General features: G+C 40.7%; 2 protein-coding genes across 2 annotated transcripts in view; one reads left to right on the top strand and one right to left on the bottom strand.

The window, feature by feature from the left end:
* The window catches only part of LOC126078921 (tripartite motif-containing protein 43-like), a 458,981-nt gene that overhangs the window by 127,813 nt on the left and 304,684 nt on the right, over positions 1-26,484 (top strand). The gene's annotated exons all lie outside the window — the stretch shown is intronic.
* LOC126078839 (tripartite motif-containing protein 43-like) lies at positions 17,945-26,075 on the bottom strand. Its single transcript, XM_049889659.1, has 6 exons — positions 25,680-26,075; positions 24,413-24,508; positions 23,705-23,935; positions 22,830-22,852; positions 19,765-19,862; positions 17,945-18,438 (listed from the first exon to the last, which is right to left on the bottom strand). Exons 1-6 carry the CDS (start codon positions 26,073-26,075, stop codon positions 17,945-17,947), a joined length of 1,338 nt encoding a protein of 445 aa, XP_049745616.1.

The raw sequence follows: 26,484 nt of genomic DNA, 5'->3' as shown, positions 1-26,484 counted from the left end.
CTCTTTCCCTCAGAACCATCTTGGGACACATTGTAATTATATAGTAAGAAATTGAGCTAAAATCATAATATCTGTTGGCTTCTAAGAGGTTAGAAACAGAGGCAGGTACCTATCTGGTAGAGAGAATGAAATTGAACATGTCTCAAACTAAATGTATTTTCCTGCCCCAAACTTGCCTTTCCTTCTCTATTGTAAAGGCCCTGAGTTCTGATGTGAAATTTGAGTGTGACTTTTTTATGAGAAATATACTAACATAAGCATGCCAGATGAATGGAATTGCACGTGGAATGAACCAGACTCAAGGAGACAGAAAAAAAGGAGACAGACTGCTTGCTTATTGGGGAGCCTTAAGTTTAATATGACAGGAGTGTATGAAGAGAGAGGATCAATCGAGTCACAGATTAAGAGACAAAGATAAGTTCATGCCATATACTGCAAGTTCACCTAGCATATACTAATAAGTTCATGTATATTCCGAGTACAAATAAACGCCTCTGAAGGATTTTAAATAAACAAATATGATCATGATTATTTTTTGTAAAGTTCATTCAGTCTGCAGTTTAGAGAGACAGGATTGGAAAATTTCAAAATGTAAGCCAAGAAAGCAAGTAGAAGTAGTTGCAAGAATCCTTATAGAAAAGATCAGAAATAAATTGATCACCAACAATGGGAAGTGAAAGGATTCAAGAGAGATTCTTGATAGAGAATACCAGAAAATAGTGATTTGTTTGAGGCACAATGTTAAAAGGGTAAAATCAAGAATGAGAGACATATTTGGCTTTGAAACTGAGGCAACCTGAGGTTAGTAATGGAGGAGGTGAAGCTGGGTTGGATTTGGTGGGATAATAAATTTAGGATGAGACGTGCTAGCTTTTAAGATTTTGTGAGCTATCCAAGTTGAAATATGTAGTAAGCAATTGGATGAGAATGATTGAGTCTGGACCGGGATATTTCACTATCATCAGTATATTCTAGGTTTTGGAGTAGATGATAGCACACGATGAGAATTTTTAGAGAGAAAAAAGTTTTCAGGTGGAAGAAAAAAAATAACTTGAGGACTCCCTGTGCTGATGTGTCCGGCGAGGAAAGGGGAACTGGTAAAAGTGGACTGATAGAGGAAAACCACCAAAGGATTTGTATGAAGACTAGTTACATGGGTTTTATACAAGGAAGGGTTGGTAAACTGTGAGGAAAGCCTTAGTAATATGGAAATAAATGTTTGGATTCAACAAAGGAGGATCTTGATGAGATGAAAAGTCTGGTTTCAGTAAAGTGTTGGGAATGGAAGAGAGATTTCATTGAACTGATGAAAGATCCAGAGTTTCACAAATGAGCACAGTAAATATACACATGTGGTCAATATTAGATGTTTTGATTTGTTTCAAGACAATCGGCATAAATAAAGCATATTTGAAAAGTTGAGAGGAAAGTAAGGAAACAAACTGAACATAAGACGGAGGGAATTAATACTGAAAGGGGGTTGTCTGTTGAACAATGCCTCTAAGGACCCTATGGAAGTTGGCTAAGTGGCATGTGTGACCTTGGATAAAAAGAGCAAATTGAACACATAGAGATACACAAGGTTCTGGGTAGTATGCAATTTGTGGACCTGGTGGTAAAATTTTTAGAAAGGTCACATCTTATCCTATGATGTAATATTGGCTATTCTTGAAAGTGAAGAGTTACTCTACAGAGTATGTGAGGATAAAGGAGACTAAAAACTCCTAGTAGTATGCAGGTTTTAGTATGTTACATGTATAGGAGCCCTGGTGACACAATGGTTAAACTCTGACCTGCTGACCAAAAGGATGAAGATTTGCACTCACCAGCTGCTCCACTGGAAAAAGACGTGGCAATTTGCTTCTGTAAAGATCACAGCCTTGAAAGTACTATGGGCAGTTCTACTCTGCCTTGTAGGGTCTCAATGAGTCAGAATAGACTCCAGAGCACACGGTAACAACAGTATATTATATAACACAATTAAGTATAAAACCAAAAATTCCTTTTTTAAAAGAAAATGTGGACATTTGAGGGAAGTGGTTGGAGATATTACTATTGTTGAAATTAAAAAAATAATTAAGTGGAAGAAAAGAAAAAAAGCAAAAGAAACCCCCAAATTAATAAACGTAGCAAATTGACAGAAGACAAAACAGTAGCTTAGAAGACATGGACGAAGACAACCTAGTAAATATTCCATGTATTCACTACCAATTCAGGGTTATGTGAATCTACGCAGGAAGATGATCCATGCTGAATATCGAAAGGTGCATCTATTGTTCTATGAAGAGGAGCAAAAATATTTAGAGAGGCTAGAAAAGGAAAGCAAAGAGATTTTTCAACAACTCCAGGAAAGTGAAAACACTATGGCCCTGAAGGGGTAACTCCTACGGGGAATGTATGAGGAGCTGAAGGAAATGTGCCATAAACCAGACATGGAACTGCTCCAGGTAAGGACAAAGGAAGGGGAGTCAAGGCGCTGCTTGGAAATGATGTCCGCGTTCTCTTTGTCTTCCATCATTGGCTTGGAATGTGCTCTCTGATGACACGATAAGGATACTGTCTATCCAGGTAATACTGCAGATCAAGGGTCAATCTTGCCTCATTCAGGACCAGTGAAGCTTTGTAAAAAAAGTAGGCATTACCACCCCAGAGAAAGTGCTCTTCTAAAAATTCTCCTAATATGCATTCAATGACTGAAAAACTACAACGGAGAGCCTCATTTTAATATATTTACATTTGTATCTTGATTTGACAATATAAACAAATTTGGGAATCTATACAATATATTTTCTTATTCTGTTTCCACGTCTTTGATAAACACTGCCATCATGTTTGGGTTACCCTATCCTTTGGAATAGGGTTTTATGTGAGAACACTATGAATCTTGTTAAATAAATACTAAAACTTTCTTTATTCTTTTGCAACATTTCACAGACCTGATGAAAAGGTAAGCTTGCACCTATATTTTAGTTGTAAGAATTGTGACAGTGATTATACTGAGTGGGAGCATAATTTATTTATTATAATACTATAATCTCAGAGTCTACTTATCTTTCTGAAAAGGTAGAGAAGGCTTGGTTGTCTAGCCTAAGAAGAAGCGGGGTGGTGGTGTTAATTGCAGGTGTCTACAAAGAAGTTGTATGATGACAATTCCATTCCTGCTTATGATTTTCACAAGGTTAAACACATGTCAGGGGTGACTGGTATGGATTAAAAACCACAGCGTTCTTGTGCAGTATGTCCTCCTGGTCATCAGGTCATTTTTCACACCCAACCCCTGTAGTTGGGAGGAAGTAACCAGACACAGTCATGACTGAGATGTAATTGTATACCAGGACTGAGTGGCAGATTCGATTTTAGTGGGATTAGATCTTATTTTCAGAAAATAAATTGCCATTTGCAGCATCTCCCCCATTCAGGGAACATAATTGTGAGGATCCTGAGGAAGCATCTTTAGTGGAACACTGACATTATCACTGGGATGAAAACTCTGGGCCCAGTAACAGTAACTGAGTCTTCTTCTTTGCAGGAGTGAGCTGGTGCAGCTGCACGTGCCCCAGCCAGTGAACCCAGAGATCAGTTCGTGGCCCATCACTGGATTGATAAACAGGCTCACTCGTTTCCAAGGTAACAGACAGCCCTTTGGTGCAATAGCACCTCCGGGTCCTTTTTCTCCATTACTGCATCTATGCTTTCATTTCAGGAAACTTTTAGAATCAAAATTTCCATTTTAGAAAAAGCTAAATAAAATCTGAGGAAAAGCCAAATATGATACGTTCTAATAAGCTGGACACCCTGGTGGTGTAGTGGTTAAGTGCTACAGCTGCCAATCAAAGGGTCAGCAGTTCAAATATGCCAGGCGCTCCTTGGAAACTCTGTGGGGGAGTTTTACTCTGTCCCATAGGGTTGCTATGAGTCGGAATCGATTCCACAGCACTGTGTGACTGGGGTATCTACACAGTAATCAATCATAATCATCCAAATGAAATATGCCACTAAAAGTAAGACACTATGTAAAGCCCTTGTCCTTCAGGACTTGGTAACTGTTTTTTTTTTTTTTTTTTCTTTCTGCAGTTCATATTTCCTTGGACCATGAAATAGTCACTAGCCATGTTCCCGTGTTTGAAGATCTGAGACGTGTGCTCTTTAGTGGTGATCATCTCGATGTGGACCCCAATTCAACAAGATCTAAGAGTTTTCTTGCCTGGGGAGCCCAGACCTTTATATCTGGCAAATATTACTGGGAGGTGGATGTGGGGCACTGTTGGAATGGGGTTATTGGACTTTGTAATGATTCTTGGACAATGAGCAATGACATGCTGGTTAGCTCCGAGGGAATTTTTCTACTTTTTTGTGTCAAAGAGAAGAATCAGTACAGTCTCTTTACCTCGTCCCCACTCTTACCTCAGTGTGTAAAAAGACCTCTAGGCCACGTAGGGGTGTTTCTGGATTATGAACGTGGTGTAGTGAGCTTTGTTAATGTGAATAATGGTACCCTCATTTGTAGTTTGCTTTCATGTTCCTTCTCTTCCCCTCTCAGGCCTTTCCTTTGCTGTGGACCCCAAGAATCAGGGACAGTTCAGAAACTTGTCCATGTCTGAGAATGCTAATACCTGAGACCCTTTCCTAGTGCCGACTTGCTTATCTTTAACCTCATTTACATTTATTATTAGACTACTGGTTGTATTATTCTTAAAAGTGTGATAATGTTAAGTGCATGAATTTGATTTGATTTTCTTTAAATAAAAACAACTCTCCTGGAATACTGTGCAATCTTTATGCTGTGTCTATCATTGGATTTCTAAGCCAGCTGAACGTAAAAGAATACCTGGCTGTTTGATCCATTTTTTTAATGGGTTAATGCAAGAGCACAGAACTTTCTTACTACTGACATTGTCACAGTTATCTTAAACCATATAATTACTAGAATAAACAGTAAAATTCACTCTTTGCTTTGAAAAATACAGAATATTCAACAGCCAAGGTCCTTTTTAATTAGGTGCAAAAATCCCAACCCAATTGCAGTTTTGACTCTTTCTCATCCGGTAAAAAAGTGACTACCTGACACCCTCTCTCCCCCCACTTCTCTCAATGAGAAAGCTTCATTTCCTACAGGTAGGAATCCCTCTTTTCATTCTAGGGCCTCTCATAGCTGCCTCCAAGTCAGTGCTAACTCACTGAACTGAAATGTTTTGGTCTCTTGGCCTTCAGTAAACTGTAAGCTCCTCCAGGCCAGATATAATATTCTCTACTGTTTATCTTTGAATCTCCAGCCTCCTTTGCCCTGCTGCCCATGAGACAATAGTTTATAAAATGGTGTATTGGTTCATTAAATATAAAATATTTGTCACCTGAAGTATACTGTGAACACTGGTATGTAATGAATCTGGCGATATGGAACTGTACTATTGTAAAGCAGACCGATTGATTAACACCATCGTAAAGCCAGTGTCTATCCCCAGCACTGAGACACACCAGGAGAAACTCTGAGTGCCACAATTTCCACCCAAAGGGATTCTCATTCCCACCTTTCCTGGCCCAGCTGCTCTTTCATCTAAGCGCTGAGGGCAGCCCAGGCTTGGGTCCCTGGGAATGCTAGCACTGGAGCTGAAGGGTGCAGACTCAGAGTCTCAGGGTGAAGGGGAGCAGTTTGGGGGCCACGCCGCCGCCCCTTTGCCTTCAGCACTCATCAAGCAACACCCACCCTGTGGACCTGGTCTCCCTCCGCGCCTTCCCCGCGGGAGGCGCTGGGTGAAGCAGCCCGCCTGGGCCTCAGGGTCGTAGGAGCGAGCTCTGGAGGTGGGCACGGGGGACTGTTAAGGTTTAGGCTCCAGGGCAGCCACGGGCCTGAGCAGGGAACGCCTGGATCTCGGCCACAAAACTCCGCCGGGTCCCCATCTGACCCACGGTCTCCGCAGGTTTCCCGCATCTGAGTCCCGACACAGACGCCGCCGGCAGGTCACGTACCTGTGCGAACACCCGGACCACCACCTTCCAGCACCACCATTTCCTTCAAGAGCCTCCAGGACCCCTTGGCACCGCCACTCGCTCCGGACAGGACTGTAAATTCCTAGAGAACCGCTCATTTCACGCCCTAAAGTCTCCCTGGGAAACCTTCCTGGCCGAGGGACGCGAAGGCCTTTCCTTGGACCCTCCTGAGATTGTCCTTGAGAGTGAGGAGCCCGCACCGAACCCCACGTTCCTGAGAGCCTGAGTCTGAAGCATTGCCGTCCTGGAGAACCCCTTCATTGTCCCCGGGCTGGGACCACAAATAATGCCTTCCCGCTGCTGCCCTGCCGCCTGGATGAAAACGTGCGATTTCTCCAGAGGCGGAGCTTGCTCCAAGCTGGCGAGAAGGTCTTCTGTAGCTACCGAGCCTGGGAGCTGGGTTTGTTGGTGCAGGAGCCATCTAGGGTAGCTGGATGCTGGGGCCAGGGGCTGAACCTAACCTCCTTGAACTTGGCTGCCCTCTGCCCTGGACAAGGAAGGCGGGATCTCTGAGTCAGAGTCCAGCGGTGCGTGTTCACTGCCTGATCTGAGGACCAGCTTTACCCTTCCATACTCTCTTTTTCCATAGCTCAACTTATACTTTTACTAATTTGTTTAATTTTTGGTAAAATAACCTCATAAAGCTAGACGATAATCAATATGATTTACATTTTCAAAAGATAACAAAAATAGTTTAAAAGTGCAATTTATCTATATTTTAAAAAATAAAAGCATATAAATTGCAAACAATAAATAAATTTTTGACATTGATTACAGGACTAAAAATTCCTGAAAGAGGAGACTAGAATTGTTTTCAGACAGAAGAACTTTATTTCTGTTCTTTTCCTTCTCTTTTTGAGAAAACATGATATGCGGAAATAAGCTTGTGTACGTCCAACGTCAGTGCTCTCAATGGTAAAGTCGAATTCCTTTTTCTGGTCAAGGTTTTGATGCCTAAGAAAAACTACCTAAAGTATTTTCAGGTTCATTGCTTTTGTTATTGTGTGCCCTTGAGTCCATTATGACCCTGATTAAATATCCACAAAAAAAGAGGTAACTTCGTGCACAAGAACTAAATACTATTGCTAATAACTGAATCGAGGCAAATCCATGTCATTTTTAACTGAGAGATGATTTATATACTATCTGCAAACAGTACACATAGCCTTCAAAACTCTCACCATCAATGGACACCTAAAACTTACAGCCTTTCCGTAACCTCAAGTGTTCTATCTTAGGCGAGAGTGGCAAAACCAAAAAACCAAACCCACTGCTGTCAAGTCAATTCCGACTCATAGTGACCCTGTAGGACAGAGTAGTTCTGCCAGATAGAGCTTCCAAGGAGTGCCTGGCAGATTCCAGCTGCCGACCTCTTCGTTAGCAGCCATAACGCTTAACCACTAGCCACCAGGGTTTCCAGGAGACACTGGCAGGAGCCCTGAATACTGCACTGTAGCAGGTGACACTATTGATACTGGGCCATAGAGCCCTGTCAGTCCTCTGGGGATTTGATGTGGCTGCTTCGGGGCTGGAGCCCTGATGGAGAAGTGGTTAAGAGCTAAAGCTGCTAAGCAAAAGGTGGGCAGTTGGAATCTACCAGCCTTTCCTTGGGAACTCTATGCGGCAGTTCTTCTCTGCCCTATAGGGTTGCTATGAGTAGGAATCCACTCGACAGCAATGGGGTTTGTTTTTTGTCCGTGTTTTTGTTTTTTTTTTTTTTTGCTTTGGGCCAAAATAAAAGTTCTAATTTTTTTTTTTTTCTGGGAACACAATCTGTGGGTGGCGAGCTAAGGTTCCAGGTCTCTCACTCTTGGCTCTTGCCTTCTGCAGCAATCAGGAAAGGAACATGAACTGCCAGCTACAGAGAGCTGCCCTGTGTATGTGCAGAGGGGCACACTGGGAAACACTTGGATGGGGGTTGCTTCCTGCTGCCAACACACGCACATGCAGGGATCTGGTTTCTTTTCTAAGGGCTTCTCCACTCTTCCCTATTCAGTCCTGCTTCCTGCCTCCTCAGGCATTGCTGAATCAGGCCATGCTGTATCCTCCTGCTGGACGCTAGTGGATATAGCAACATTCTCCAGGTCCCCATTTTCTAAGGACATTGTTCTCATAATTTTCCAGGAACATAAGAGATGCAGATACCCTGTAGGTGGTGCCACACTGGTTCCCGGTGGTGGGGGCTCCAGGAGTCCTGGAACCCTGCATTGCCCCTGAGTCTGAGTCGTATTCATCCCACTAGGCTCCTCATCCAGGGGATGATTTAGGACCCAGGATTAGGTGAGTCATCAACCACTCCAGCTAGTGTAAGACTACACTGTATCACCACAGTCCAGAGGAACCCATCAAAATTTTATACCCACATACCCTTTAATGCAGCGTATCATCTAGTCCAGTGTCCATTAAAGATAAGACTTGTAGGTTATAGAAGGATGGATGATTAAAAAAGAAAACTAAAATCTTTTTAGAAAGCACAAGGATGGAAGCCCAGGCTGTGGACTTGTCACTGTAGCTTCTTGTAGTCTGTGGTGGGCAGAAGGGAGTGGTGGGAATTGCAGCCCCTTTTGCCCATCCAGGCAGGGGCCTATTTATAGAAAATAGCACCCATGGCAGTTTGAAATTGCTGAGTGATCTTTCACAGCTGGGGCTGGAAACGGCAATGGCCAATAGGAGCTGCTCATTAGTGCCCCTCCTCAAGCAGCACCCAGGTCATGTGCTCTTCCTGTCATACCGTAGTTACCCCTCAGCATCCAGGTGTAGTGCTCGGTTGCAGGATGAGGTGGTGGCTATTGTGCACCCAACCTCACACCCCCATGGTTTTCAGGACCCAAGCACTAAAGGAATGTTTGGGGGCCCAGGGAGCCTCACCTTGTGCCATCCCCTTCACCACCCCTGAGTAGATCAGGGAATGAGTCTTCATGATAGGCATTCTCAAAGTGAGGTCCTAAGACCCCTGGAAGTACATACAATCAGAATTATTTTTATCCTAATACTTGGGCATTATTTGCCTTTTTGACTTTTATTCCCTCGTGAAAGTAGGGTAAACATATACAGGGTTACATGACATAAGATGTCATAAAAGACTGGACAGACAAACAGATATGAGAATCTGGAGGTATTGTATTAAGCCTGACATTAAAGAGATTTGTTAAAAAGTTAAAAAATAAAAAAAGCTGCTCATCTGATTAATATATTTATTGTTATGGTTTTAAAATATATGCTTTTTTTTAAATATTATGTTACATATTGTAGTTTTACAAACGTTATTCTCAATGATTTAATAAAAAGTGTTTCATTTTTTCAGTTTTTGTTTCTAATACGGCAAACATTGACATTAAAAACCCTTTGGCTTAAAAGTTCCTTGGGTTCTCAATAATTTTTTATCAGCTTAGTTGAGGTAAAATGTACATACCATGAAATTCACCAACTCAGTTTCTACAGTTTGATTATTTTCAATAAGTTCCTGTTAAATGTATTTGTGCAGCCATCACAACATCTGTTTTTATAACACTTCCTTCCCTCCTTTCCTGCCCTTCTGCAGTCTATCCCTACTCTTACCCCCAGGAAACCACTGATCTTTCTCAGTAGTTTCGTCCTTTTTTAGAAACATCATAAACGTGTAATTATAGAATATATAACCCTTTTGTGTCTGGTTACTTTCATTTACCACAATATTTTTGAGGCTCATCCGTTTTTTTCGTGCAATTAGTAGTTTGCTCCTTTGTATTGTTAACTGGTATTTCACAGTATGAATGTATCCCATTTTGTTATCCATTCACTAACTGATTGATACTGGATTGTTTCCAGTTTGGGGCCTTTATGAATAATGATGTTATGAACATTTACATGCAAGTTTTTGTGCGGACATATGTTTTCATTTCTCTTGAGTGGATACTTACGGGTAAAAGTTCTGGGTTATTTGGTATATACATTTTTAATTTCTTAGGAACCTACCAAACTGCTTTTTTCTAAGTGGCTGTACCACTTTGCTTTCTTACTACAAATCTGTGAGTGTTCCAGTTCCTCCATATTCTCATGAAAGCTTAGTATTGTCGGCCATTTTTATGTAAGCCGTCCCATTCTTTAACGTGTAGTGGTATCTCACTGTGGTTTTAATTTGTATATATGTTACTAATGAAGAACGATGTTGAGCATCTTTTATTCCTTGGCTCTTCTCCCTCTAACTACATTTACTTTCAATATTCTAGGGAAGAGGATAAGGGATGTCCTTTGATTTAATTTAATATTCAGTATGTGTCCTGATTTTTGTCCTTGGATCTGAGTACTCTGAAAAAAAAATTGAAATCTAGATTATCAAAAATGATAAAAGGGAATGAATTTAATAAAATACCCAGAAGTTTTGTGAAAATGTGATATTCCTGGCATAGGAAAGCCAGAGACTTTGCCTAAACTCCAGTCATACTGACAATACAGCATAACCTAGTTGATTTATTTCTGGGTTATGATGAGGTCTTGATATTAGGTAATTCACTAAAACAATTCCCAACGTTAATATGTTCTTGTTGTTATCGGGTGCCACTGAACCGGCTCTGACTCACAGCAATCCTATGTACAACAGAATGAAACACTGCCCGCACCTGTGCCATCCTCACCATTGTTGTTATGCCTAAGGTCATGGTTGCAGCTACTGTGTCGATTCATTCGTTGAGGGTCTTCCTCTTTTTCACTGACCCTCTACTTTACCAAGCATGATGTCCTTCTTCAGGGACTGGTCTCTCCTGATAACATTTCCAACGTATGCCTTGCTGTACTTCTTCCAAGACAAATTTCTTCATTCTTCTGTTAGTGCATGGCATATTCAATATTCTTCACCAGCACCATAATTCAAAGGTGTCAATTCTTCTTTGGTCTTCCTGATTCATTTTCCACATTTCACGTGCATATGAGGTGATTCAAAATACCATGGCTTAGGTCAGCTGTACCTTAGTCCTCAAAATGATATCTTTGCTTTTTAAACTTTAAAGAGGCCTTTTGCAGCAGATTTGGCCAATGCAATAAATATATCATTTGATTCTTTGACTGCTGCTTCCGTGGGTGTTGATTGTAGATCCAAGTAGACTGAAGTCCTTGACAGCTTCAATATTTTCTCCATTTATCATGATGTTGCTTATTAGTCCAGTTGTCAGGATATTTGTTTTCTTTATGTTGAGATCCAATTCTTACTGAAGACAGAAAGAAGTCTTTGATCTGCATCAGCAAATGCTTCAAGTCTAATTCACCCTCAGAAAGCAAGGTGGTGTCATCTGCATATTGTAGATTGTTAATGAGTCTTCCTCCAATTCTGATCCTGCTTTCTTCTTCATATAGTCCAGTTTCTCAGATTATTTTCTCAGAATACAGACTGAATAAGTATGGTGAAAGGATACAACCCTGACACACAACTTTCTTAACTTTAAACCACGCAGTATCCCCTTGTTCTGGGAGAAAGACTGTCTCTTGATCTATGTACAGGTTCCTTATGAGCACAATTAAATGTTCTGGAATTCCTGTTCTTCACAATGTTATCCATAATTTGTCATGATCCACAGAGTCACATGCCTTTGTATAGTCAATAAAACACAGTTAAACATCTTTCTGGTGTTCTACCATTGGTTTCTTTAATATTCTCATTTCTCATCTGCATTTCTACAATGGGAGGCTAAATGCCCTTTCTTACCTTCAGAACAGACTCTTTCCAATATGACTTCTAGTTCAATATGTTTGAAATACAAAGCTGAACATTATTACCCAGTTACTGTGACTTTTCTCCATCACCGTAGAAACAAAACTCAAATTATTCAATGTGACGTAGAAGTCCCTTTAAGGAGGCGTTGATTCTCATTCTAAATGGTCTCTAGCACACTCATTCCCTGTGATCCACTATTACCCTATTGCTTGTAGTTTACCACTTCATGTTTTCTCCTGCCTCATTATTGTACTTGTGAGCCTCTGTTTGGTAAGTCTAGCCCTTCTGGGATAAATGTAGGTGTGCTTTAAAGCTGAGGAACAGCACTATCTCCACTGGGGCCCAAGGACGTGTCAACAGCCCTTTCTTTCTGGGTTTCCCTAGTCCCTGTGAGTTAGCTTTGGATGACATTATTACAGTGTGAACTAGATGCTGCCTTAAATGGCTGTTATTGATACTACAGCAGTCATTTCAAAGAACCTATCTTGGTTATCTGGTGCCACTAGGTGTGCCTATCCAGGCTGGGAAATGACAAGTGCAGAGCTCTAGATGACGGTGATACCCAAACTTGTCTACACATTGCAATCATATGGAGAATTTCAAAATGTGCAGATGCCTATGCCCCATCCCTAGGGATCGTACATTAATTGATTTAGGGTGTGGCACTGGCTTTGTAGTGTTTAAAACATTTCAGGGTAATTGCAACATGCAGATGTGGTTCCTGAAAGTCCTGGGCATGTGCTAGGGAGCCATGATTTTTAAGCTAGTTCTGAAAAAGTTCATTTGACACATAGTCATGATACTAAAATGTGGCCCTCTTTTTAGTTTATGAGTGAAAAATAAGGGTCTGAGAGTTGCAGATAAGAAGTAGGGAATTTGTGAGAGAACATTCAACAGCTTGGAAAAACAGGCAGCTGAACATCCATAACCCAGGAGCATCCCTGAGTTGTTTAACTCTATCTGCATATGATAGATTGATTGTCATCCTTCATGTAACAGAGCAGAGAGGCTTCCCCAGGATCACCTGTCTTACCATTTCTCCTTGTCTGGACTTACTAACAAACTACAACAACCCAATGCCAACAGTCTCACATATGCTCTTCCCATAATGTCTGCTACTGCAGTTAAGACCTGAGCTCCCCAGCAATATAATCACAGAATCCCGGGGAACTGATATGACACATGGTTTTATGGCTCTTATAAACCTCGTATTTCTCAAAACCGCAGGTAATATTATGTAAATAAAGCCTCACTATTCACAGATTTGGTGTTGGGAATTTGCTTACTTGCTAAAATTTTCTTGTAACCCCCAAACTCACTGCTCCTTCTAGGTCATTCCCGGACAAGCTGTAAGAGCAAATACAGATTAGAAGGAGGAAAGAGAGAGAGGCTTAACTCACCCTGTTGAGAAAGGGAAAAGACTCCCCGCTCCCTTTTCTTAGAGCATTTACTTTAGAGAGCTTGTAATCAATCAGGATTTTTTTATTTGGAAACTCTGGGGGGCAGTTCTACTCTGTCCTATTGGGTCGCTACGAGTCAGAATCGACTAGACTGCACTGGGTTTGGTTTTGGTTTATTTGAAAAATAGGTAAAATCTTTTAAAGTCTAAGTAAGCCTCTTGCCAGTTTTACAATCCATGAAGTTCCTAGAGGACCTGGTAGCCATCTCTTGACTCTAGATGTAAAAGAACTTTTCCATATATTTCCAAAATCCATAGGAAAAAAAGTGTTCGCTCAGACCAGACTGGAAATCTTGGTTCTGTAGGACCCCAAGCGTTGCCATCACTTTAAACACAAATGAAATCTGTAGCTTTCAAAACTCTGAGGCAGTAGCAGCCACTTACACTTCAGCTGCCACCATTAGATGTTCCTTTCCTGTCTGTGATGGACAGCGAGTCTCAGGGGCCGTGGTCCTGTGTGTGTCTGGGAGGAGATGCTGTATTTGGAGCCTCTAAACCAGGACAGGAAGAGCTTTTTTTTTTAATAGGAAATGAGAAGGTGAAAAGTGGGAAGCTAAATCCTCCAGTCTCCCAACCACAGGTTCAGAGGTGGTGGTTAAGGGGCAGTAGAGCTGCCAGGAGCCAGAGCCCAAGTGCTGCTGGGCTACAGCACCCTTATATTGACTCAGCTCAAACTCCCAGCCTCCACTTCTGCTCAGCCAAGGAGGGAGACCGCTCTCCTCATGTCAATAGAGCCCAGGAGCAGAGAGGGAATATCAGAGTGCCTGGGCCTCTGCTACGGGTCTGTTTGGTTTATTATGGTTATATTCATTTACAATGTTGCTGAACATTATTAAATCATTAATACATAAAAAAATCTATGGGATGTGTAAATATGTAAACAATGACAACTGTTCTGAAGTTTTTGTATCACACTATTGCTTACCTTTTAAATTTACCACCTATATTTATAACCCTCAATAATACACAGTTTTGTAGATTTTGAACTTTTTAGAAATAACTCTTGTGTGTATTCTGCAATTTTCTTTTTTACCTTAACATTGTGTTCCTGAGATGTATCCAGATTGTTCCATGTAGCTGTAGTTTATACATTTTCAGTATACTTGATACTCTTTCAGAGACCTTGGGTGCTGAGGAGGGTTAAGTACTCAAATACTAGCCGAAAGGTTGTCACTTCAAACCCACACGGAGGTGCCTTGGAAGACAAACTTGGGGATCTGCTTCTAAAATGTCACAGCCTTGAAAACCCTACGGAGTAGTTACACTCTGCACACATGTGGCCACCATGCATGGAAATCAACTTCATAGCAGCTAACAATGACACGTACTCTTTCATAGCAATATACTTGAATATATTTATCTGTTCCACTACTGATGGAGTTGAGATTGATTTCAGGTGTTTCTTTATCATAATTATTTTTGTGATTGTAAACAGGGGGGGTTAAAGCCACTTTCGAACCTGACACACACAAGACTTGCTTTAATCTAGACTATTTACCCAGGAATTGCACACAACTTCAGCTTTACTAGAGATTGGTCTCCAAGGGTTGTACCACTTTATACTTCCGCAGCACGAGATAATACTTCAGGTTGCTCTATATCATCACCAAAACTTCATATTTTTTAAAAGTATCCATCTGATGGTAGTGATTATAACTTTCATTTTTATTTCTCTAATTACTAAATATTTTTTACATGTGTTTCTGTTCTTCTCTCCTATGAAGCAATTGTCCTGACTTTTCGTTCTTTGGATGGGTGGGAGGTTCAACAAATTTTTCTTGTATATTTGAAAACATTTGTTATATATTCTGGATGCTTATTCTTTGGTGGTTATATGTGTTACAGTATTTTACTCCCAGCTTTTCACTTCCATTATTTTGTCTTTTGATGACTGAAATCCTTAATTTTTGTAGTTAAATTGATCATTATTTCATGTATTTTTGCTTTTTTGTTTCCTCTTTAAGAAATCACACCCTAACATGTGTCTAAAAGTATTCATATATTCAACTTCTTTTAAACGATGAATTTGCCTGTCACATGGAATTTAAACCTTAATGTACTTGAAATTGATTTTTTTTAATATGAGGGAAATATCCCAGCATATGCATAGGGAAGTATATCTCTTTTACATCCATTTGAAATGCCTTTCTGTTCAGTCATAAAGCAGGTATCCACACAGCAAGTGAGTCTTAGAATTTCTCTTTGAATTTTGTGGTTTTATTCTCCATCCCTGCACCACTGGCTCATAGCTTAATGGCTACACTGTCTCTAGACCATTGGCTCTTCCACTAATTTCTGGAATATATATTTGATATTTTGACCCACAAAGGAAGCTCTATGGGGCAGTTCTACTCTGTCCTATAGGGTCGCTATGAGTCGGAATCGACTCGATGGCAGTGGGTTTGGTTTTGGTATTTGGGTGCTCTAATATTGCTTACATTACATTCCTATCGAGTAGAAAAATTTATATGTATAAAGCCACACCGTGGGATCTTCTCCTCATACGATGGTATTCCCAGAGTTTTAAATACATCCAACAATAATATACCTGCAAAACTGATAGCAGTGTCCTTTCCGACTAATTCTCAAGAAAGCATGCTCATTAATTATTTGAGCTATGTACCTGTGGAAAGTTGTCTTGACTATTGTCTGTTCCCTGTATTTTGCAAGCTAAAGAAAAGATTTTTCTCTATTGATGTAATTGAATGGTTCCAGATTTATGAGTTGATGTAGCTTTCATAACAATAACCTATAATACAAAAATTTTTATTTGTTTTCTGAGTCCCTAATAGTCTGCTTAAGATCTTACTTTTCCTGTTATTCTTTGTTCACTAAAAGCAACATACTTAAACAACCATATTGAACAAATTGTTTCTAGCTCTTGTTTGGTTCCGAAATGTAGGAAATTTACTGAGCCTTTGTATCTATAAATCAGATTAATTCCATGTTTCTTATTTACAGCTTTCATCAGAATTGCTAATGCACAGATTACAGGCCCTCCCCCATTGTATAATTTTCTTTATGAGTAGGAATGGAATCGATGGCAATAAGTTTGATAAGTTTTGGTTCTGACCCAAGAACTTGCCTTGCTAACAATGTTCAGCGATAGTAATGTTGCTGGAAACTGCACCAGACAGAATCACTGGTCTGTGTCACTGTTTTATGCCATGTTGATCTCAGCGCTCCCTATCCCATTGGTTTAACCTATATTTTATGTTTTTTTTAATGGTCTATGGCATTTACTTTCATGAATATTCTCAATTATTAATCAGAAAACTTTGAAACCGTGTGTTGTAGAACAACCTTTCTATCAGAAATGAAATTCGGTGAAAATACTGCATAGTGTGAATCACCAGAGCAAAGATATGGAGCAGCACCCACTGTCAACCCTATTGCAGACAAGGCAAGTATCTCATTCACTTATTGTTCATTCAGATATTTGTTAAGAGCCTGTTATGTCTTAGGCATTGTGTTACCTGTAGGAAATAGCAGTGAATACAAGAGACACTTCCTTTATCTCATAATTCATACGGTTAAAAGGGAGAGGACAATATAAAGGACTTATATAAACACAGGCCTGTCCTGGTCCTGAGGATCCAGGAATATTTCCCTGTAAAGAGTTTTTCCCTAAGGATGAATTGAGAAGGATTTTAAGAGATCAAGATGAGGGAGAAGAATATTCCAGACTGACACATATATTGTACATAACTGGGTTTCTTTATGATGCAAACACTCTGTGTTCCTCTATTACACCTTTAAGATGGAATCACACTCATACAGTAAAACCTGTGAAAGCTGGAACCTGTATAAAGTGGAAACCTCTCAGGAGGAAAAATCAAATATTTTTGCTGTGTGATTAATTATTTTTGTGTATGGCCTTTCTAGCCATGATCTGGGAACTCACACTCAGTTGATTGTGTGATAGGCTAATTGTGGCCTACCAAGGGGATTGGTCAGTTATGCCTTAAGAGGGAGCCAGAGCAGAGAGGAATCCACCACCACCAAGGAAGGAGAGACAAACAGGGGAGACCCAGCAGCAGAGACCTAGCAGCAGGAGAGGGTACAGTAGCTTCCCAATCCACAGAAGACAAAGTTGAGTGCCTTTGGGCAGAGACTGAGGGCCAAGGAGAATCAAACTTGTGAGCGCGGCTGGGAAGAGGCTATCCTGATGGAAGACTCTTATCTTGAATATTCCAGGGCCTGAACTGTAATTGTTACTTCCCTTATAAGAAACCCTATAATCCTGAGTATAGCCTGAGTTCTGTGTGGCCATTGCAAAGAACTATTGCATCCAGCAGAGAAGTAGAGAGTGCTGTGTGAGGGGTGGTTTGTTTCAGAATTAGTAAAGATGGTAGAGAGAGGAGACTTGTCTGGCCTCTGCCTCCTGGGAGTCAACTTTGCGCTGTTGATCTTGGTTTCCCTATCCTCTTGTGGGGCGGGAGGAGGTCAGACACCACCCCCAAGAAGTTTTTAACAATTTTCCACTTAACAAAGATCGAAATACAAGGCAGTCCCCTCAAGTTCCAGCTTTCAAAGTTTTTGTTATATATGCTTCTAACTCCAGCAGGCTCATAAAACACGTGAATAATCACAGTATATATTAAATGTAATGTGCCAAAAGAGATGATTTTAATTAAAAAAAATTGAACTAGCAAAAGTTTTCATTTCCAACTTTTTTTTTCATAGTTAATAACAACAAAATGTTACTTTAAAGAAGAACAAAATAAAAGACAATAAAATATTATTGATCAGCTTCAACTGAGAAAGACTCCCTCCGATATGAAGTTTCCAGGTTCTTGAATTCACCACTATCATGTGTGGCCAGTACAAAAGAAAGGCCTGAGAGGGTATTTGAAGGAGCAGGCTGGGTATCTCCATATGAGGGAACTTTTGGCAACATTAACAAAACTCATACTTCTACTGTCAAAATCTATATATACACCAACTCGCCCCAGAGGTTTCTCTATATACTGAGGAAACACTGGGGAAGTGGTCAAGAGATTGTAACGATTAACATCCTTCACACATAAAAGAAGAAATACGTTCTTAGATTCAACCAGTGAGCCATTCTTCCTTAACCAGGTATCCTTACAGACTCCTACAGCCCAGTCCCAAGAGTCGTCCACATCTATCTCCCAGTAGTGTTTTCCAGAGGTGAAGGCCTGGTCACCCCATGCGGCAAAGTAGTGAGATCTTCTAGAAGGAAAAGGCACCTCTTGAAGGTCACGTCTAAGCCTCAGACTTCTCACGTCATCAAACACCATGATATTCTGACTGCTTATTTCATGACTGAAGGAAATTTCCACTGTGGAAAAAGAGAATATTTCAGTTCAAATCAGTTTTTCAATTTCTATGGGATGAGGGGGTCACTGGGTCTAGAGTATCACTGGAAAAACAGGCCACCACTACAAGGGAAGTTATGGATAGAAAATATCAGATTGAGGGCTATCAGCGGATGTGCAGAAAAAACGGATACCTAAATACACTGGAAAAAAACTCCTAAAATCCCAGAGAATGTAGAGGAGGGAGATCATGTAAACTTCTGGTTCATTGCTTTTCACAGCACATTAAAAATCAGAAATCTGCACTGATACCAAGTCCACAGCAATATGACTTATCTCCACTGTCTCTTCTCAGGGCAAAAAATCCCAACATTTTATACCTGAATAAGTGGTGATCACATTTCCAAGTATATTATAAGATAAACAAGCAGGCTTAAATTCAAGAATAAAATCCAGGTATGCCTTCTTAGAAGAAGACCTGGTGGGGCAGTGGTTAAAGCACTCAGCTGCTAACTTAAAGGTCAGTGGTGGGAAACCACCAGCTGCTCCTAGGGAGAAAGATGTGTCAGTCTGCTTCCATAAAGATCGAAAGCCTTGGAAACCCTATGAGGCCGTTCTACTCTGTCCTGTAGGATAGCTGTGAGTTGAAATCCACTTGGCGGTAATGTCTTCAGTTTTGGGGCTTGGCTTATATCTTCTTAGAAGGGGTCTCCTACTCAGAATGTCCTGGCTTTTAAACCTGGTTCCATCTCAGGCTTAGTCATTCTCTGCCTGCCAGGCTAACCCAGCTGGATTAGGTCTACCATGGAGCTCTGTGTACTGCCTCAACCACCCACTTGTTTTATTGTTGCTCATAAATTCTGCTTTTCTGTATATCACTTTTTTATGTTTATTTATGTATTTCTCAGAACGTATTAATTAAAATGCACATTATTACAAATTCAATTACTGTGAAACTTTAAATGCAAAATATTTAAAAGTAAAATACCAGGGACCCTATCACCATAAGCAACTGCACTTAATTTGAAATTGAAATGTTCTGAAATAATATTTCCTTCTGTATGACTCACTGAATGACTGACATTGTATCTGGGAATGGTTCTAGGTCTCAAGGAGCCCTTTTTCAGGTCATTTCCTTTTTCTCATTAACTATTTAATACCGGCCAGAATAACATATCTCTTTTCCCACCGTTTATGTAGAAATTTTTCATATTATCATAGGGCAAATATGATTATTCATAGGCTGCTCTCCTCCTAAAATCAAGAATCAATAAAGAGGGAATGATTGCCCATAGAAAACCATTATTGGAAGACGTTGTATGTGGTCCCACCACTGGGCTGACACTCACCTCGGAACTGGCGGAACCTGTCTATCAGGCCAGTGATGGGCCTAGCACTGAGCGCTGGGTTCACAGGCTGGGGCATGTCCAGCTGCATGGACTCGCTCCTGCAAGGGGGAGAATCAGTTAATCTTTCAGGTGCCAAAGGGGCCATCACAGTATGTAAAAAAGACATCAGCTAACTCATCAGACATGGAAGGGACTGAACAATGGGTTGGAGAGAGATGCTGATGAAGAGTGAGCTAGTTGTATCAGGGGGACACTTGAGACTGTGTTGGCATCTCCGGTCTGGAGGGGAGATAGGAGGGTAGAGAGGGTTAGAAACTGGCAAAATTGTCATGAAAGGAGAGACTGAAAGGAGGGAGGGGGTGACTCATTAGGGGGAGAGTAAGTGGGAGTATGGAGTAAGGTGTATACAAGCTTATATGTGACAGACTGACTTGATTTGTAAACTTTCCCTTAAAGTACAATACAAATTATTAAAAAAAAAAAAAAAAAGACGTCAGCATTAACTGAAAATGTTTCATCAGAACCCGTTACCAATATTGTGGTGTATCTGCAGTATCCTGGGATGGAATTATGCAACTCTTAGGGAATCATTCTTTCTTCTCTGCCTGCTTCCTTCTCCTGCCCCTCAGAGGTACATGCCTCTCTCACCTACCACCTGGCACAAACTAGGCCATTCACTTCACTAAGTTTATGTGTTTGAAACCTAAAATCAAAGATAGCTGTCTTCTAGACACTTATGCACTGAGCCCTGCAAAACATACCTCCCTGATTCACAAGAAAGAAACAACGCTAATTTGTGAGTTGTGGAATGACATCAAGGACATCATACGTGAAGAAAGCAAGACAAGAGAGAAAGCAAACACCTAAATGGGTGTCAGAAGAGACTCTGAAACTTGCTCTTGAATGTTGAGTAGCTAAAGCAAAAGGAAAAAATGATGAAGTAAAAAAGAAGAACAGAAGATTTCAAAGGGTAGCTCAAGAAGACAAAGTAAAGTATTCTGATGACATGTGCAAAGGCCTGCAGATAGAAAACAAAAAGGGAAGAACACTCTCAGCATTTCATAAGCTGAAAGAACTGAAGAAAAAAATTCAAGCCTTGAGTTGCAATACTGAAGGACTCTATGGGGAAAATACTAAGCAACACAGGAAGCATCAAAAGAAGATGGAAGGAATACACAGAGTCATTGTACCAAGAACTGGTTGATCTTCAGCCATTTCAGGAGGTAGAATATGATTAGGAACCCATGGTATTGAAGGAAGAGTTCCAGGCTGCGCTGAAGGCATTAGTGAAAAACAAGGCCACAGGAATTGATGGAATATCAATTGAGATGTTTCAATAATCGGAAGGAGCACTAGAATTGCTCACTCTTATGCCAAGAAATCTGGAAGAGAGCTTCCTGTCTACCTGACTGGAAGAGATCCATATTTATGTCTACTCCCAAGAAAGGTGATCCAAGTGAATGCAGAACTTATCCAACAATATCCTTAATATCACGTGCAAGTAAAATTTTGCTGAAGATCATTCAAAAGCAGCTGTAGCAGTACATTGACAGGGACCTGCCAGAAAGTCTGTCCAGGTTCAGAAGAAGATGTGGAACCAGGGATATTATAGCGGATGTCAAATGGATCCTGGCTGAAAGCAGAGAATACCAGAAAGATGTTTACCTGTGTTTTCATTCACTATACTAAGGCATTCGACGGTGTGGGTCACAACAAATTATGGACAGCACTGCAAAGAATAGGAATTCTGAAATACTTAATTGTGCTCATGAGGAACCTGTACATAGATCAAGAGACAGTCATTTGAACAGAACAAGGGGATACTGCATGGTTTAAAATCAGGAAAAGTGTGCATAAAGATATTATCTTTTCACCATACCTATTGGATCTGTATGTTGAGCAAATAATCCGAGAAGCTGGACTATATGAACAAGAATGGGGCAACAGCATTGGAGGAACACTCACTAACAATCTGTGTTATGCAGATGACACAACCTTGCTTGTTGAAAGTGAAGAGGACTTGAAGCACTTACTAATGAAGACCAAAGACCACAGCCTTCAGTATGGATTGCATCTTAACATAAAGAAAACAAAAATCCTCACAACTGGAAGACTCATTAACACCATGCATTATGCAGCTGACACAACCTTGCTTGCTGAAAGTGCAGAGAACTTGAAGCATTTACTGATGAAGATCAAAGCCCACAGCCTTCAGTATGGATTATAATATACCTCAACCTAAAAACCTCAGCATAAAGAAAGCAAAAATCCTCACAACTGGGCCAATAAGCAACATCATGACAAACGTAAAAAAGTTTGAATTTGTCAAGGATTTCATTTGACTTGCATCCACAATCAACACCCATGGAAGCAGCAGTCAAGAAATCAAAGGATGCACTGGGCTGGGCAAAAAAAACAAAGCTGTCACCTTGAGGACTAAGGTGAGCCTGACCCAAGCCATGGTGTTTTTAATCACCTTATATACATGTGAAAGCTGGAGGATGAGTAGGGAAGACCAAAGAAGAATTTACATCTTTTGAATTGTGGTGTTCACGAAGAATATCGAATGAACTGCCAAAAGAATGAGCAAATCTGTCTTGGAAGAAGTACAACCAGAATGCTCCTCAGAAGCAAAGATGGCGAGACTACGCCTCACATACTTTGGACATGTTATCTGGAGGAACCAGTCCCTGGACAAGGACATCATACTTGGTAAAGTAGAGGTTCAGTGAAAAAGAGGAAGACCCTCAACGAGATGGAGTGACACAGTGGCTTTGACAATGAGCTCAAGCGTAGCAACAATTGTGAGGATGGCACAGGACCGGGCAGTGTTTTGTTTGGATGTGCATAGGGTCGCTGTGAGTCAGAACTGACTTGACAGCACCTAACAACAACAAAATTTGTGATAGAGGGAACAGGAAAACATATTCAGCAAAACATACACAGCATGCATACACAGAAAATATCTAGTATCTCCATAAGTTACGTTCGCACTTTGTTAGAAACACTGTGGTCTCTTTCACAGGCCGCATGGTGCTCTACTTTGCAGGGAAGGCCAAACTTACCTGGTCAATATGTCTCCCAAATCCTGTGAAGAGAGGAAAAAGTTTAGAATTCTAACAAATTGGTGAGTCTGCCCATTCAATCTTTAGGTTTGGGCATATTCGGAAAAGTACCAACCAACCAGCACCACACTTTTTTGGTAAATCCATTTTTTTTTTTTTAAGTAGGATCCCACTACAACATGTGAATAGAACCTGAATTCTCGATGAATTCAGAAACCTGAGGGTGAGTGAATAAAGAGAAGGATGTGAGTATAGATGGAAGCCATGCAACCGTCAGCTGTCTGCAAAGTGGTCTTTCCCATGGCTTGTCTCTAAAGGGTAGTGTGCCCCAGAACAGAGGCAACTCAAATCAGGGACTTTAAAACAGAAGGAGGAAGTAAAAGTTATCTCTTCCCAAATTTCTCCATATTGCCTGCCTGGAGACAAAAGTGGAATGCTCATGGGTAAGACGTTTCTTTCTTGATTTTAGAGAAGCAAGGTAGAGAAGAAGACTTTTAGAAGGGAGTACTGTATTTTCCACAAATACTTTGTGCCTTCTATGTTGGTTTGCCATGTTGCTGTAAAAAAAATTAACTTTGCACACTTATGAACATATCTGGGGTGGGGGGAGGGCAGGACATGGATGGCAAACAAAAGTAGAAGGCATTCATTTGTCAAAAAATACAGTATTCCCTGGGAAATCTACTCTCCTAATTACATAAAGCTTTGTTGTTCATGGCTGAGATAGGAGTCACAGTTTATGTCTATTATTCTCAGTTGGGAAATGACCACCAAAGGAAAAAAATTTGTGCCTTTGGTACCAAATATCTAATGGAGGTCCAGGATGTGAACTTTAGCTAATACAAATGATTTCCAGGCGCGTCCTCGGTTCTTACCTGGAGCAACTCCACATCTGATTTATGGCACATATTCCTCAGCTCCTCATACATTTCTCTCAGGTGCCTCCCCTTTTGAACCATTGTGGCTTCACTTTTCTTCAGTTGCTGAAATATCTTCTTGCCTTCATTTTTCAGTCCCTCTAAATGTTGTTTTTCTTCCTCAAGGAGATTCGGATGCAATTTCTGATACTCAGACCTGATAATCTCTGACAGTAGAAACACATAATACTGCAAAGACATGGATTTCTTAGATCATATGTGCAATGCAAGTTAACCCCCTTCCCCTTAAACCTCACCTGTTTCTCTCCGACTCACATCCTCTACCAATCAACTGCACTCAACCTACATCCACGTCTTCCTACTTGTCAGGAACCACAGAATGACCCTTCAGTTTCATTCCTTCATTTGTTTTCCATTCAAAAGTCAAACCCGTGCTCCCTTCAAAACACCTTCATTCACTTCAAAAGCTCCTGAAATGTCTGGAGAAGTGCCACATGCTTATTTTCTGAGTTGCTGATATACCGGGGTTTACAAATCTGAACAAGTGTCATACAGCCTTACACTGAAAAGGCAGGTTATCTTTCCTTTTGATAAACCACTCACAGAAGCTCACGGCCCACCATGATTTCAGCTCAAATTCTTCATGGACAAATCTCCAGCAAGTCTGTCACAAGCTGGTTCCAAAGAAAACAGCCTCATACTTACTACCCACAGCTTGATAATTAGGCTCTCCTCATTCAGACTTCTCCAATGTTTTTGAATATTTTCCCATAAAGATCTCATTTGCTTTAGGAGCTTCTCCTACAAAGGAATCATGAATATGAGTACCAGAGAAACAAATCCTAGGCATTTCATACCAGAATAAATGGATATAGTCAAGAGATACTAGATCGATGTACTTTAGGGCGAGTGGAAGGATGATAATATTCCCTTGTTTACCTTCCATAATTACCAATTCTGGGAAATTTCAGGCAGTAGAAACACAAAATTTAGTGTAATCTTTTGCCTAAAGAAACTGAGGAATGAGGATTTTATGTAACATTGCTAATTTTCAGATAAACAACTTGTTCCAGAATTCGGATGTATTGATGCTGTTGTTATTGAGTTGATTTCAACTCATAGGGGCCTTACAAGACAGGGTCCAACTGCCCCATAGGGTTTCCTAGGCTGTAATCTTAGCAGAGCAGATTGCCAGGTCTTGTCTCCTGTGGAGCTACTGGAGGGCTTGAACCACCTACCTTTTCCTTAGCAGTCTGGAGGTTAATCTTTAAGTTACCACGGCTCCGTTACTGATGTTAGGCCCTGCCATTTTCCAGCATGCTTGAAACTCTGGTGGCATAGTGGTTAAGAGTTCGGCTGCTAAGCAAAAGTTTGGCAGTTCAAATCCACCAGGCCTCCTAGGATACCATATTAAAAGAAAAAAAAAACCAAAACGCAAACCCATTGCCATCTAGTCAATCCGACTCATAGTGACCCTGTAGGACACAGTAAAGTTGCTCCATACCATTTTCAAGGAGCATCTGGTGGATTTAAACTGCCAACCTTTTGCTTAGCAGCTGAACTGTTAACCACTATGCTATGAGTCGGAATCTACTCAGCAGGAACGGGCTTGGTTTTTGGTTATTTGACCTGTATTACTAAACATGCTTCCAGTAGGAGAACCTCTTTGCTCATATATTTTTGCTCTCTGAAAATGAGGACTTCACAGCACCTTGAGCATTATATTGCATATTCAAAAGAATAATCCTTAACTTAATCATATCTCATCTCCTTGCTGGAATACAAACTGTGAAGGCAGATATGTTTATGTATTTTATTTACACTGTTCTCCTTCCTGCCTAGGACACAAGCTAGCACATACTAGACTCTCAGCGATGAGTGGATTACTCATCATCATGGTGCTCAACTTCCTTGTACTCTATCAGCTCTACTATCCTGCAGCTTTCAAAGTGCTTTCAGATGTATCACTCACCCGGTATTCCTCAACAGCGCATTCTATGGAACAGTGTCTGTGAGCTTCGTGCTCCTGAGATTTAGAGCAGAGAAAACAGAGCAGGTTCTTGCCCTCTTCACAGAACATCTTCTTTGTCTCTTTGTGAGTCCCACACATCTGTTCCTCAGAGCTCAGGAATTGCCAGAGGCTGGCTTGTCTGGCAAGGGACACCAGATTCTTCACAAGAATATTGGTTTTGAATGCTGTCTGCTCTGTTTGCCTGCACAGTGGGCAACAGGCAGGCATTTCAGCTTTTTCCCAGGAAAGGCAGAGACAGGGCCTACAGAAGTTGTGCCCACAGCCTATGGTGACAGGGTCTGTAAGGTAGTTCAAGCAGATGAAGCAGGTGAGTTCTTTCTGGAAGGCTGGATCCATCTTCCTGAAGGAAGAAAATCAGAAAAGTTTGTTATTCTGCCCTGGACAGACAAAGGCCTAAGTAAAATTTTACCCTGATTGTGACCTAAAAATACACTTGTGTGAAATTCAAATTCCAAAAAAACGCAAGACTTACTAGACCAATAGAGACTAGAGAAACCCCCAAACTACTGCCCTAAGGTACCCTTGGAACTTGGAAATGAAGCCACTCTTGGAGGCCTTCTTTTAGCCCCATAATAGATTGACTTATAAAATAAACAATGTAACTCTTAATTAATGTAATCCCTTAAACAATCCACTATATGTGAGCAAAAGGTCAATATTTACCCAAAAGCAAAGATGAAAGGGTGGGCAGGAAAGTTAGATCAATGTAAACAGAACAAACAGAATGGAAATAATGAGAATGCTG

The sequence above is a fragment of the Elephas maximus genome, chromosome 7 (assembly GCF_024166365.1).
Source record: "Elephas maximus indicus isolate mEleMax1 chromosome 7, mEleMax1 primary haplotype, whole genome shotgun sequence".
NCBI classification, from domain to species: Eukaryota; Metazoa; Chordata; class Mammalia; order Proboscidea; family Elephantidae; genus Elephas; species Elephas maximus.
Note: the sequence above shows the minus strand (reverse complement) of the source record. Positions and strands in the feature narration are given on the sequence as shown.

Excerpts from the sequence above, each read along its gene's own strand:
- LOC126078839 (XM_049889659.1), bottom strand. The coding sequence starts at position 26,075 with ATGGATCCAGCCTTCCAGAAAGAACTCACCTGCTTCATCTGCTTGAAC. Across the intron at positions 23,936-24,412 it reads TAATTATCAAGCTGTGGGTA|TATTATGTGTTTCTACTGTC; the intron begins GTAAGTATGAGG and ends ATGTCTTTGCAG. Across the intron at positions 22,853-23,704 it reads CAGATGTGGAGTTGCTCCAG|GATTTGGGAGACATATTGAC; the intron begins GTAAGAACCGAG and ends CTCTCTTCACAG.